This window comes from Hipposideros armiger, unplaced genomic scaffold, assembly GCF_001890085.2.
Source record: "Hipposideros armiger isolate ML-2016 unplaced genomic scaffold, ASM189008v1 scaffold_236, whole genome shotgun sequence".
Taxonomy (NCBI): domain Eukaryota; kingdom Metazoa; phylum Chordata; class Mammalia; order Chiroptera; family Hipposideridae; genus Hipposideros; species Hipposideros armiger.
In genome coordinates this window covers 991292-1004754 of record NW_017731586.1, presented here as the reverse complement: position 1 = coordinate 1004754, position 13463 = coordinate 991292, and the positions used below count along the sequence as shown (strand labels likewise).

The window sequence follows — 13463 nt, the reverse complement described above, 5'->3', positions numbered from 1 at the left end:
TTTGCTTTGGCAGCAGGCTCAAAAATTGAAACCATTTACCACCTCATCCCGAGTTAGCATCAAATTAATGAACAAACTCCTATTTACTGCACTCTATTTGTGGATCTAGTCACTATTATCGCACATCTAATATACCAGGTAGTTTACAAAAACTTGCTTAAAGCTTCCACAATCCTGAGGTAAAGGGCAAATTAAAGCATACAGAGAGATTAAAGGAGTTACCCAGGAGGGCACAGTAAATAAAAGGACTAAACCAGGATTTAAACTCAGCCAGGCTTGGTCTTGAAATCTGTTGTTCAGACAACTTCGCCATGGTGAGATCCAGGGTAAACCAATAGTCTCTTCTAACAAGGAATTCTTTCTACTCCCAGTATGTGGAACACAGACGCCAGCGAAGCCTTTCACGGCTCCCTTCGGCCTCTGGTGCGCGGAGTAAAGGGGCCCCGCGGAGCCGGCTCTACTTCCGGGGAGGAAGGGAAAGGAAAGCACCACCGGAAGCGGGGAAGGTGCTGTGTAATCGCCAGGTTGCTGAATCCTTCGAGCTCCTAAAATGCCGGATTACCTCGGTGCCGATCAGCGGAAGACCAAGGAAGAGGAGAAGGAGGACAAGCCCATCCGAGGTCAGTTGACATAGCCGGGAGCTCCGGTCTGGGATTGGGATTAGGACTAGGCTTGGCCTTGGAGGGAGACAGGATTCCTGCCCTGCGCTCGGTCCCTTTTGTACCGCTTGTGATTTAGTCCGGGGCGGCAGCAGGGTTAGCCTGCCTGCTTTCTTTGTCACCCTCACTCCGCTCCAACTTCTATATTCATTTCCCGCTGCTCGAAATATTTATTCATGTTCAGTTCTCAGGTCTTGAATAAGTCACTTGCCCTGTTTGGTCTTGGAGGCCTTGAAAAGTTCCTCCCCCTGGCGGTGCTTGGTCACTTGCATCCTCTTTCCTGTCCTTCCTCCTCCTCAAGTGTGACAGCTAGGTGCTCTCAGTGTGTAGCGAGGATCCCAAGACATATTTTTCTTTTCTTTTCTTTCTTTCTTTCTTTCTTTCTTTCTTTCTTTCTTTCTTTCTTTCTTTCTTTCTTTCTTTCTTTCTTTCTTTCTTTCTTTCAAAAAAATCATTCGTTTGACTGGATAATACATTTACGTTCCTAAAATTCAAAAGGCAGAAAACAATGCTTTGAAAAATGCCTCATCCTTGGCCGCAGCCACCCATTTATCCGCGGAGGCAACTGCTGTTGCCACTTTGCGTTGTCTTTCTAGACATTGTCTATGCATGTACAAGCAAGTTTGCATATATATATATATATATATATATTTAATTTTTGACATAAATGTAACATGCTGTACTTGTTTTTTTTTAGTCTTAATATATTTTAATGATAACTTCATATTATATAGAGTTAATGTCTGTCTGCATCTGCATAGTATCCCACTTTATTGGGTATACAGTAATGTATGAAATTATTCTTGATGGACATTTAGATTTCTTCTAATCTATTGGCCTTTATAGAGCAATGAATAACCTTGTTCATGTAACTTTTACCACATGCACAAATACACCCTGTAGAGCAAATGTTAGAAATAGAGTTGTAATTTTGATGGGGCCAAATTACTCTCTTTAGAGACTATCCCACTTTTACCGACCATTTTTGTACATGATTTCTTCCCAGTAGCCCCTTTTGTAGTCTCATCTTTAAGCCTTTTTCTTCTTTTGTTCTTTATAGGCTACTTTAAAGCATTCTTTTTTTAAAAAACAAGATTTTATTGGGGGATTGGGGGAGGGGAACAGCGTTGGGGAATCGGGGAAGGGGAACAGACAAGTTGCTGTCCTTTTGTTCTTCAGCCTAGTTGTGGAGGACGTTGCTTCACTGGCCCATGTTGACACCATTACTGCTTTCTTCCCCAGGGGAGGCAGATCAGTTGCCTGCTTCTGGATGGCCGCTCATGCTGGCTGCTGGCTACACACGGTAGCCCATGGCAACCCACTGCAGCAGGGGCTTCAGCCTAGCAGTCGTCTGCTACTCATGGCAGCCCAGCTCCAGGTTGAGCTGTTGTTCAGCATCTTAGCTGTAGAGGGCAGTGTCACTGGCCCTCATATATGGGATCTGAACTGGGGTCCTTTGGCGTCCCAAGCCAGCTCTTAGCCACCGCGCCACTCGGCCGGCCCTGGGCTCCCTATTGTTGTGTCACATCACTTTGAGGCTCTTCAACAGCTATGTTTTGGTTTTTTTTAATCCGCCTTCACCTAATTAGATAAAATATCTTTGATTCTGGGAATTATTGAATGGTCATATTTATATCATTATAACTTTGCACAATTTTTCTCACTGAACTAATGTAGTATGAATTGAACAGAAAATAATTGTTAGCTCTAGTTTCCTATGTTTGAATCTCATAAGTATTATCCTTCTTCTTTTAGCTCTGGATGAGGGGGATATTGCCTTGCTGAAAACTTATGTAAGTCCTTTCAATGTCAACAAAATATAAATGTTTTATGTTGAAATGAGAACTATTGTTGGTATTGCTCTTCCAAAATAATTACAGGAGGATGTCTAGCAGTTTATAGTAATTCTAACAGAAAAAAGTTACCTACCTACAGTTTCTATCAAGAATGATCAGTGTCAATATTCAGTGTATCTAAGTTTATACATTATTTTTATACTATTTATAATTAAAGTGTGGTATATATTGAAAGATATTTGAAATAATTTACGTAAATGTTTATTGTATTTAAAATGAATGTAACTTTAAATGTTTTTGTAGTTTAATAAATTGTTGATATCCTGATATTCTAATTAAACTGATCTTTATCTCCTAGGGTCAGAGCACTTACTCTAGGCAGATCAAGCAGGTTGAAGATGACATTCAACAACTTCTCAAGAAAATTAATGAGCTCACTGGTATATATACATATTTTATTCCGTTTTCCTCTCTTGTAATGTGTTAATTATATCACAGGAGTTGAAATACAAATGATGCTTTTTCATGAATTACAGATTTTAAAAATTATTCTTCCTGTTAAGAGATTGGATCTCACTTAATAATCGTTTTCACTACCTTTTACAACCAAGTGTAATGTTTAAACAATTAAGAAACAACATCATCCTGTAAGCAAGTAATGTTTCTGTTAGTCAAAGCCAAGGTCAGTAAACTAATAAACAAGTTTCTTATTAAATAAAAATATGATCTCACATGGTATTGCGTGAGGTAAGTGGGCTGTTACCTTGTATTTGGAAACTTTTCTTCTTGGGAACTGGAGTGGTGAAATTCTATAGCATTTGGCCACCAATCAGTGTCAACTGTAGCATTAAAATTTTGGCTTATGACGACATTAGAGCAGTGGTTTTCAACCGGGGCGGTTTTGCCTCCTCCCTCCCCCCAGAACATTTGGCAGAGTCTGGAGAAATTCTTAATTTTCATGACTTGAGGGGGAGGTGGTGCTGGTCACGTCTAGTGGCTCATGTCCAGGGATGCTGCTAACCATCGTGTAATGCACAGGACATCCCCACAACGAATTATTCAGTTCACAATGTTATAGCGCTGAGGCTTTCAAAGCATTGTTTTCTGCCTAAAGCTTGTTTTAGGGTGTTGCATTACATGTCAGTGAATTTTGTCATCTTTCTTTATGTAGGTATTAAAGAGTCTGACACTGGCCTTGCCCCACCAGCACTCTGGGATTTGGCTGCAGATAAGCAAACACTCCAGAGTGAACAGCCTTTGCAGGTTGCAAGGTATGCTCTGTGGAAATTTATTTATATCTACTTTTAGGCACTTTTTAGAGTCTTGGGTATAATGTGATAGTTCATAGAGAATTTTTTCCAAGTTCCAAGTACATAAAACTCTACAAAAGTATCTGGGGTTAAAATTTTATGCCTTAAACAATTATTCAAGAAATAAGTAAGACATAATCATTTAAAAGATTCAAATGATAGAGAAAGATACAGAGCAAATATAAAAACCTTCCTTCCCATCCTTGCTGTCACACTGTTTCTTCCTCAGACATAACAACTACTGAAAATAATTTAGTCCTCTTAATCCTGCGATGTATCTTCCTATCCCTACATCCTTCTAATGTAATTGTATTAAAATTTAGATCAGTATTCAGTATTGTTGTATTTATAGCTAAGTACACCCTATTCACAAAGAGCCAAGTAGTAAACTGTGATTGCTTTTCCTCTTGTATCACTTTTTGTTTTCCTTGTCATAATTGCCTTGTTTTTTCACTTGCCTGGTTTTTTATGTATATTATTAATTCATCACCTCAGCTCTTTCTGATTGTCTAAATTGCTCTTCAGATGCATTCGGTCCATTAGGTTTTCTGTCATGTAACCCTCAGGTGCACAAGCTGCATCACGTATTGTCTCAGGTTCATCTTCCTGAAGAAGTCTTCCCCAGCACTTTCCGACCTACTTCCATTGGACCAGTTGCCCTTTACACCTGTTGAATCACGATCATCCTGTGACTTCTTACCCTGAGCCTCCCTTTGCCTCTCTCCTATGGCTTGTGTACCAACTCTTTTTGGTTTACTTGCACCCTCATTAGGTCAGCTATATTTTCTGGTAGCTTCCTGAAGGAGGGTCATTTGGGAGGTAATATTTTGAGACCTCATATATCTGAAAATGTCTTGACTAGTATAAAGTTCTTTCTCCTTCAGAATTTTGAAGGCATTGTTTCATTGCCCTCTGCTCCTGGTATTGTTATTCTGAAGCCATTGATTCCCAATTCTGTATATGTGATCTTTTTTCCTCTGAAAGTTGTAGAGTCTCCTCTTGTTCTCACTTGTTCTGAAATTTCATGATGACATGCCTTGGTGTTGGTCTGTTTTCAAGGTGCTGGGCTCTCATGTCCTTCAGTACGGCACATTTTCTTGAAACTATTTGATAATATGTTTCTTTCCATTTTCTTGGTCCTCTGTTTTGGACTTCTATTATTTGGGTATTGGACCTTCTGGGTTGCTTCTCTAATAGTGCTAATCTTTCTCTCCTGGCTTTCCTTTTTTTGTGTGCTTTTGCTCTACTTTTTGTGAGAGTTTCTTAACTTTATATTTGAGTCCTTCTATTGATTTTTTTCTCCTGTTTCTCCTCACATGTTTTTAATTTTCAGGAGCTCTTTTTTTTCTTTCAATGTATGTGTTTTGTTTTTTTTAAAGCCCTATTTTTATATCATGGTTATATAGTATATTCTCAGTTTTAAGGAAATTAATGATAACTGGAAGGTTTCTGCTTCTTCTAAGATTTTTTTTCCTCTTTGCTTGCTTGGTGTCCGTCTTTTATGCTAGATGTGGTGATCTTACTTTAGGCTTTAGTTTTAGTGGGAGACCAAAAAGTTGATAGAAGTGCTAGATCCAATAGTGAAGCATGTTGATCCTAAGCTCCACTATAGCTTATATGGTTGGCTGTTTAGTTGGGGAGCCTTCAGTGTCAGTATCTTTAGATCTTTTCATCTGGATGATTGTTTTCCCTAGAGAAGTTGCTTTCAATCTCCTGTTGTCTCCAATTTCCAATTTTTTTTTCCAATATGGAAGAACAGTGGAGGACTAGGAAATTTCAGCAACAGGTTCACTTCTGTTTACTCACTCTTCCTTTCTCACCTCCCTACCCTTCTCATTTTCAGTAAAGCTATCACCACCACTATCCCCACCCTACCCCTTGCCCCAGCACTTCTTGAAAACTTCTGTTTTAATCTTTCCAGAATATTTTCATCGTCCCCAAAACAAACTCATACCCATTAGCAGTCCCTATTCCCCTCACTTTCTAGCCCCTGGCAACCATTTATCTACTTTCTGTCTCTATAGATTTGTTTATCCTGGATATTTGATGTAAATAGATTCATTTTATATAAATCTATGACCTTCTGTTTTTGGCTTCTTTCACTTAACGTTTCAAGATTCATCCATGTTGTAGCATGTGTCAGAACATCATTTCTTTTTTTTTTTTTTTTTTAAGCTGAGCCATCCTGCCACCTGTTGGCTGCTCAGCTCAGGCCGGGAATCAAACCGCTGTTGCTCAGAGCTCAAACTCTTGAGCGAGCTCTTAACCAACTGAGCCACTCGGCCGGCCCAGAACATCATTTCTTTTTATAGGCAAATAATATTCCAGTCAAATTACACTCTTCATTGATATTCTCCTTTTGGTCAGACATTGTTCTCATACTTCCCACTAATTGTTTAAACATGGTTTCTTTTAATTTTCAAAAAACTATGATATTTTGTTTTGTAAGACTAATGTCTAAGCTTCCTCAGGGACAGTTTCTATGGACTGCTTTTTCCCCACGTATGAGCCATACTTTCCTATTTCTTTTTGTCTCTCATAATTTGTTGATGTAAAGTGGGCATTTTATATAATATATATATAATATATATATTTTATATTATATAAATAATATATAAATATTAATATTTATTATATATATAATATTTATATAATATAATATAAGAATATGTCAGCTTTGGAAGTCAGATTTTCCCTTTCCCCAAGGTTTGTCATTGTTGCTATTTGTTGCTGGTTTTCCTTTGAAGTGTTTTGATCAGCCTCTTGTTAGCCCCAACTGGTAATGCTGCCTCAGACAGTTGTGATGTTAAGCAGTTGTCACTGATTGTTTCCAATAAATGCCCTGTGGGTAGGGATATTCATAGAGAGTGAGCTCTGAGTCAGGTCAAATAAAGACAAGTCCTGAGACTGGAACTCTTTAGCTAGCTGCCAGACAGGTCAAATAGTGACAGTTCCCTGGGGATTGGGCTTTGGGGAGCTCCAAACTCATTCTACATTCCCCCCACTGCCCACAATTCCAGAGTTGGGAAAACGTTGATTTTGACTGTTTTTGCCAGTGTTCACTTTGCTTTTAAGGAGAAGCAGATTTTCAAAGATCCTTGCTTCATTCTGGAAGTTGAGGTCCAGTATAGTATATACTTTTTCAGCTGTGGATTCAAAAATCCATATCTGTGCATACAGTGTTGACAGGGTCTGTCAGATAAAGTAGTGATAGGTACTTTCTATGTATGTAATTCTACCTCCCTGGTAGACCTTGGCTAGTGACAGGAACAGAGTCCTGTCATACAACTATGTTATAAGGACAAAGCATTCTTTACCTTACTTTCAATGTTACTTATATGCGCACTCCAGAGACTGTTTTGTATTTCCCTGTCTTTGTTGCCACAGCAATGACTTGAGTTCTTTCTAACATGAGTTGTGTTTTTGTTTTTGTTTTTCTTTAGTAGACAGTATAGAAGAAGAAAGACAGTAGTCTACTTTCTACTGTGATGTACATGGTATTACAAACTTGCTTTCATCATATCACAGTAAAAGAATATGTTTATGTTAAAAATAGCAACAACAATGAAAATGGATTTGAAGTATAAACTCAAGGAAGAATGGAAAAACACATTTATTAGTTAACATGCTGTAAGACAAGGTGAACTGTCTTCTGATAGGGAAAAGAAAAAAGAGACTAACTTAAGATATAGAGGAGTATCACTAATAAAGGAATATAGTTATGAAAATCAAGAAATTAGAGAACTCGGGCCTGTCGAGTGGCTCAGTTGGTTAAGCTCTGAGCAACAGCGGTTCGAGTCCCGGCCCGAACTGAGTTGCTGCTGAGCTGCCAACAGGTGGCAGGATGGCTCAGCTAAAAAAATAAAATAAATTAGAGAACTTCTTAATGATGAAATATTTGGGGTTAATTTTCCAGGGGAATGTGCCTTTTGAACATTTTATGGTGTGGCTAAAGTTGAGTGGACCCTGGGGATTGAGCATATTCTGTATAAAAGGATCTTTAACCGTGGCCCAGTTTCTGCAGTTCTAGTTTACACCTGCTCATTAGTGTGCTGTGTGCCCAGGAGAGACTCGAGTTACCTGAATTCATTAGTAGTGGTTTAGGTTCTGTTTGAATCAAGCCTTTTGCTGTGTTAGGTGCACGAAGATAATCAATGCCGATTCAGAGGACCCGAAGTACATTATCAACGTGAAGCAGTTTGCCAAGTTTGTGGTGGACCTCAGCGATCAGGTAGCACCTACTGACATTGAAGAAGGGATGCGAGTTGGGTAAGATTTCTATTTACAATAAATGCTCATCTTTCATTAAAGATCCCATGTCAGTTTACATCCTTGGCTTTCTTCAGAATGCATACACTGCTTGCTGTGGAATACCAAGGGGTAGTCTGGTGGGATACCGATGATCTTCTGGTGAACGTCCTTTCTTCTTCCTCCCCTTCCCTCCTCCCCCCTCTCCCCACCTCCACCGTGGCTTTTTAGGAATGGCTTCAAATGTCATAAAGTCAGTGCAGACTGTTAGAGTTGAGCTTGCGAGTGTATTTAAGGTAACGTGGTGTAAGTGGAGGAAACACTTGCTCTAGGAAAGTCATGAGGATTAAGAGAGCTAATGGAATTAATGTGCATAAAATACATGGTGATTCACTTAGAAAATTTTTTGACTGTGTTAGTGAGGCTCTTTTTTACCTTTTTAGTGTGGACAGAAATAAGTATCAAATTCACATTCCACTGCCTCCAAAGATTGACCCAACAGTTACCATGATGCAGGTAAGATACTATGGAGGGAAAAAAAATGGCATGACTTAGTATACAACTGCATCCAGCTCAAAAATTTTGAAACTTTAATAAACTATTAATATGTGGGTATGTATTAAGTTGCTAAAGTTTTTAAAACCATTTTTCAGTTGAGAAAGTCTTCATCAGTCTTTATTTTACTAGTTTGTCTCTCAGTGTCATAAGTAATACAGCAAGTGGTTCTAGGATACTGGGAAAGTATTCCATTTTTTAAAAAATTCTTATTTGCTATAAGTCTGATTTTTCTTTTAGAGTATTGGGTCTCCTCTACTGGATAGAACATTTGGACTAGTACTCAGAAGCCTGTTGCTATAGATTGTACATTTTCATCCCTCTCAGGTGGAGGAAAAACCTGATGTTACATACAGTGATGTGGGTGGCTGTAAAGAACAGATTGAGAAACTTCGAGAAGTAGTTGAAACCCCTCTACTTCATGTAAGTGGCTTAGTCTGTTGCATATTAAATTTCTTTGTATAAAGATGTGATAGCCTTTTGTGTACTGTGCACAAAAATTGCATATATATTAGGTAGCTTATTAAATTTTATATTTTCCTTAATGAAAATTTGTGAGGGGATAGAGAGTAGAGGTGTGGTGAGTTGGTAAGTTCCAGAAGCGTAAACACAAGGATTATAGTCAAGCCTATTAAAAAAAAAAGAAAGATCTTCTGTTTTAAGTGACAAAGGAAGCTGAGGTATAACCTTTAGCAATGTTAAATATGTTAGAAGTTACTGTAGAAGAAACCATGTATTTTAATGATATCAAGAGGAAATGGGCTTAAACGAAATCAAATTAAGCTTGGGAGGGTAATGGAAAACTAGGATATTAAATACCAGATAGTACTTTTGTTCTTCAAACACATGGTTTTTGTTTTTTTAACTAGAGGAAAAAAATTTGTTAAGCCTGAATAGTTGAAACACCTTTAAAAGCCATTCAGCATTATGCATTGATACGAGTCTAGTTTAGATCTTACATCTTAGAAAGTTCTTATTTAGATCAAGTATATGGATTGTGGACTTAATAATTTTGGTTTAAGTATATTGATGTAGAGGTAGTCTTATTTTGATTATACCAGAAGTATGAAGTGTAAAAACTGTCTTTCTTACAGCCAGAGCGGTTTGTTAACCTTGGCATTGAGCCTCCCAAGGGCGTGCTGCTCTTTGGCCCACCGGGTACAGGCAAGACGCTCTGTGCTCGGGCAGTAGCTAACAGGACTGACGCTTGCTTCATTCGAGTAATTGGATCTGAACTTGTACAGAAATACGTCGGTGAGGTAAAGTGATTACAATGAAAGAATATGTAGCTCTGTGAAAGATTTACAAAGCCTGGATGAAATTAAAATGACAATTCCACATTGAAAGATTTAAACCTGAAATTTTTTGATTGATGGATTGTAATTAGTGGTTCAGAAGCTCAGAAGCCACTAGTCTTCCCTTGTGGTCATTTGGAAATAAATTGTTTAAAATTTTTCATCATTATGTCCCCTACTTAGATTTGGTTTGTAAGATAAATACTCCAGAAATATCCAGTGAATGCATTCAAAACTGTACTTTCACTTTGGGGACAGCGTTTTATGTTCTACTGAGAAAGAGAGAATATAGATTGTCTCTATCTGTATGTGTACGGGTGTGTATACACACACTCATACCTGTGGGTTTTTTTCATTAGAGAGTAAGTCTAAAGCTGTATATATTGTATCTGAAACATTAATGATTGGTATACATACAATAAGAATTAGAAAAGGAGCTGCACGAGTTTAGATATACAGTGCTTTTAATTCCTTGATCAAAACTTAGAAATCAAATTCAGTGATCAGAAATACCAAGTAGTCAGATGCTTTTATTTCCTTAGGTTTTACTGATTGAAATGGTGTCTTTATTTAACAATGTTCGTTTTACTTTTTCAAGTCTAAAAGTTTTTTATTATTTCATAGGTACAGAATCATGAAATTACTTAATATTGTTTTGAGGCTAATAAGATTAATTTGATGGAATAGGTTACAAACTTCAGTTTAAAAAAAAAAAGCCTTAGGTAATAATGGTTGAGAATACTGTTAGGAATATTGAAACATTTGAGGTATAACTTACTATGTTTTAAAGTATTTTAAAGCCAACTTTGAATTAACATATTATTATTTCTCATTAGGGGGCACGGATGGTTCGAGAGCTCTTCGAAATGGCCAGAACAAAAAAAGCATGCCTTATCTTTTTTGATGAAATTGATGCTATTGGAGGTATGGTTGGTATTTTAGAGACTACGTTAGGATTGGGTTTCATGAGAGTTCTAAAATAGTATGTGTAGAGTGTTGATATGTTAATCTTGTACAAAATTTGAATTCCAACTCTCTTATGATCTCTAGCTCACTGGAGCCACAGATCTCATAAACAGCAGGGCTACACCATAAAGGAAAAAAGAAATACAGCATTGCTGTTTCTCAGTCTTAATCTTTGTACTTTCCTAATTTTATTCATGTAACACATATTTTCAAATTTAACAACTCCTAACTTGGGTACCGCTTTACTTCATGTGATAAAGCACTGGGGCATAATTTAACTGGTGGTAATTTTTCATAAAGGATACATAAAATAATGTTACTGTTGACTTCATAGGTTTGATGAAAAACAGTATTATCTGTGCGATCTAGATAAGTTATTTTAACTAACTCTGAACCTCAGCTCATCTTGTACAGGGCATGATAATTCCTGTCCGTTCATTTCTGGTTTTTTGAGAGCTTTAAAGTAAGTTTTGAATGCGATAGACTTTGAACACTCTAACTGTTCTATAGACCTTGACTACTATTATAGTCTATAAGAGTAATAATCCTTATGAAGTGGAGAAGTGTCATGTCCAGACAGTTGTTATTTAATAAACTTAGTGATGAAAATGACTTGAAAATATAGCAGACACTGTAACAGTGTGAGGACTGTGGTTAAGTTACCTAGCGTCTTGCTTTTAGACTGGATGGGCGTTGTTGGGTGGCCAGCCTGGAGTTAGTGTCTTCAAGTAGTTAATTTGAGCACAGTACATTGATGCAGTGTGGTGACTCAGGTCATTTTTATAGTATTGTTGGAATAAGCCTTGTGATGTTAGGATGCTGTGAAGCTGTGGTTTCCAAAGTGGATTGTGTATAAAACAGTATCAGAGTGAGGAAGAAAGTAGTAGAATTTTTTTTGTATTTAATTTTAATCTCATTTTTAAATTTTTTCATTTTTTTGTGTTTTATAATGTGCATAATACATTAATACAACAGTATATATTTATATAACTTAAAAGTGAAAATACATATTTGGAGGTGTTTTTTGTGTTTTTGCTATTTTGATTGAAATGAGAGACTGACATCAACCGAGAGTACTCGAATATATCCAAACCCATGTAATGGTAATTTGTTATAGTTCTGCTATATCATGGATTTAGCCTTTATTCTGAAGGACAGTTTTGAGAAACTTGGCAGAGTATGGCAGTTTCTGACATACCATCCAACACTGTTATGGTGCAAAGGTTGGGTGTGTTCTGGTGCCTAGTGCAGTGTACAGTGTGTTAAACAACGCAGGTGTTCTTGAGTGATGTAAAAAACAAAATTCCTGAAAGAAGACTAAAAAAACACTTTAGAAGAGCCTATGTTAACTAAGTCTACGATGCATCCTTTTCTAATTAGTTTTGTGTAAAACAGGTTCTTCTTACAGGGTTCACTTAAAACTTGTTCCTTGCACTGAGGGCATGGTCTGAACCAAGAAGTGCAGCACTTTTCAAGGGGTGCAGGTGCTACTCCAAGCCAATATGCAGAGCCTAGCTTCCTTTTGTCTTCTCAGGGGCTCGTTTCGATGACGGTGCTGGAGGTGACAATGAAGTACAGAGAACGATGTTAGAGCTGATCAATCAGCTGGATGGCTTTGATCCTCGAGGCAACATCAAAGTGCTCATGGCCACTAACAGGCCCGACACCTTGGACCCAGCTCTAATGAGGCCAGGGAGGCTGGATCGAAAGATTGAATTTAGCTTACCTGATCTAGAAGTAAGAAAATCATGTCATTTTAGAAAAGGGATTCTGGAAATGTTTTCTTCCTGTGATGTTTTTCCCTTGTAATATTTTTTCAATTCCCCGATTTTCAGGGTCGGACTCACATTTTTAAGATTCATGCTCGTTCAATGAGTGTTGAGAGAGACATCAGATTTGAATTGTTAGCACGACTGTGTCCAAATAGCACTGGTAGGTTGAAAGGTCTTGTTTATATTTGTTGGTCTGTTTGTCCAGGCTGCTTTAATCAGGCGTATTATTTTCTTTTTGTTTGAAAGGTGCTGAGATTAGAAGTGTCTGCACAGAAGCTGGTATGTTTGCTATCAGAGCACGGCGAAAAGTCGCTAGTGAAAAGGATTTCTTAGAAGCTGTAAATAAGGTCATCAAGTCCTATGCCAAGTTCAGTGCTACTCCTCGTTACATGACATACAACTGAGTCTCAAGGCTTTCACTGAAACACTTCTTTTAATTGGAATCCTAAGCTTATATAGGCTTGTTAATAACCATTTCACACAAAAAAATAAATGGTTTCAAAATTGTATACTTTTTTCAGGTTATTTTTCTTTGTAGCACAATAGAAGGTGACAGCTAATGTCATTAGGCAGAAAAGCTTATTCTAATATATGTTGACTGTTTCTTGATCCACTGCCAGTAGGGTTCCATATCAAAGTGCTTATTTAGAGCACGTGTGTTCTAAGCAGGTCGTGGCTGGGTGCTGTACATATGGTCTGTATCATCTCATCTGCCCAGTGAGGTGGATCTAATGGAGTTCGCTCTAATGAATGCAAAAACTTTCCTACCGAATTCACTTGTATTCAAGTTTGTCACTTGTGCACCTAACCATTATGCTCCCCTGCCTCGCCTCAGAATAGCCCATCTAGGCACATGACCACA

The 13463-nt window shown here is 37.7% G+C and overlaps 1 protein-coding gene across 1 annotated transcript; it reads left to right on the top strand.

Moving 5' to 3' along the window:
* Positions 1-388: 388 nt before the first annotated feature.
* Positions 389-13112, top strand: PSMC2 (proteasome 26S subunit, ATPase 2). The gene is made up of 12 exons (XM_019655147.1): positions 389-620; positions 2415-2452; positions 2814-2895; positions 3627-3726; positions 7903-8034; positions 8457-8529; positions 8896-8991; positions 9663-9827; positions 10700-10787; positions 12364-12566; positions 12665-12761; positions 12848-13112. The coding sequence occupies exons 1-12, from the start codon at positions 551-553 to the stop codon at positions 13003-13005; spliced, it is 1302 nt and encodes a 433-aa protein (XP_019510692.1). The 5' UTR covers positions 389-550; the 3' UTR covers positions 13006-13112.
* Positions 13113-13463: the final 351 nt, after the last annotated feature.

What these genes read in the sequence shown, in the direction of transcription:
- PSMC2 (XM_019655147.1), top strand. Translation starts at nt 551, where the DNA reads ATGCCGGATTACCTCGGTGCCGATCAGCGGAAGACCAAGGAAGAGGAG. An exon ending in CAGCCTTTGCAGGTTGCAAG is followed by an intron (nt 3,727 to 7,902) that starts GTATGCTCTGTG and finishes TTGCTGTGTTAG; the next exon opens with GTGCACGAAGATAATCAATG. An exon ending in GAAGAAGGGATGCGAGTTGG is followed by an intron (nt 8,035 to 8,456) that starts GTAAGATTTCTA and finishes TTACCTTTTTAG; the next exon opens with TGTGGACAGAAATAAGTATC.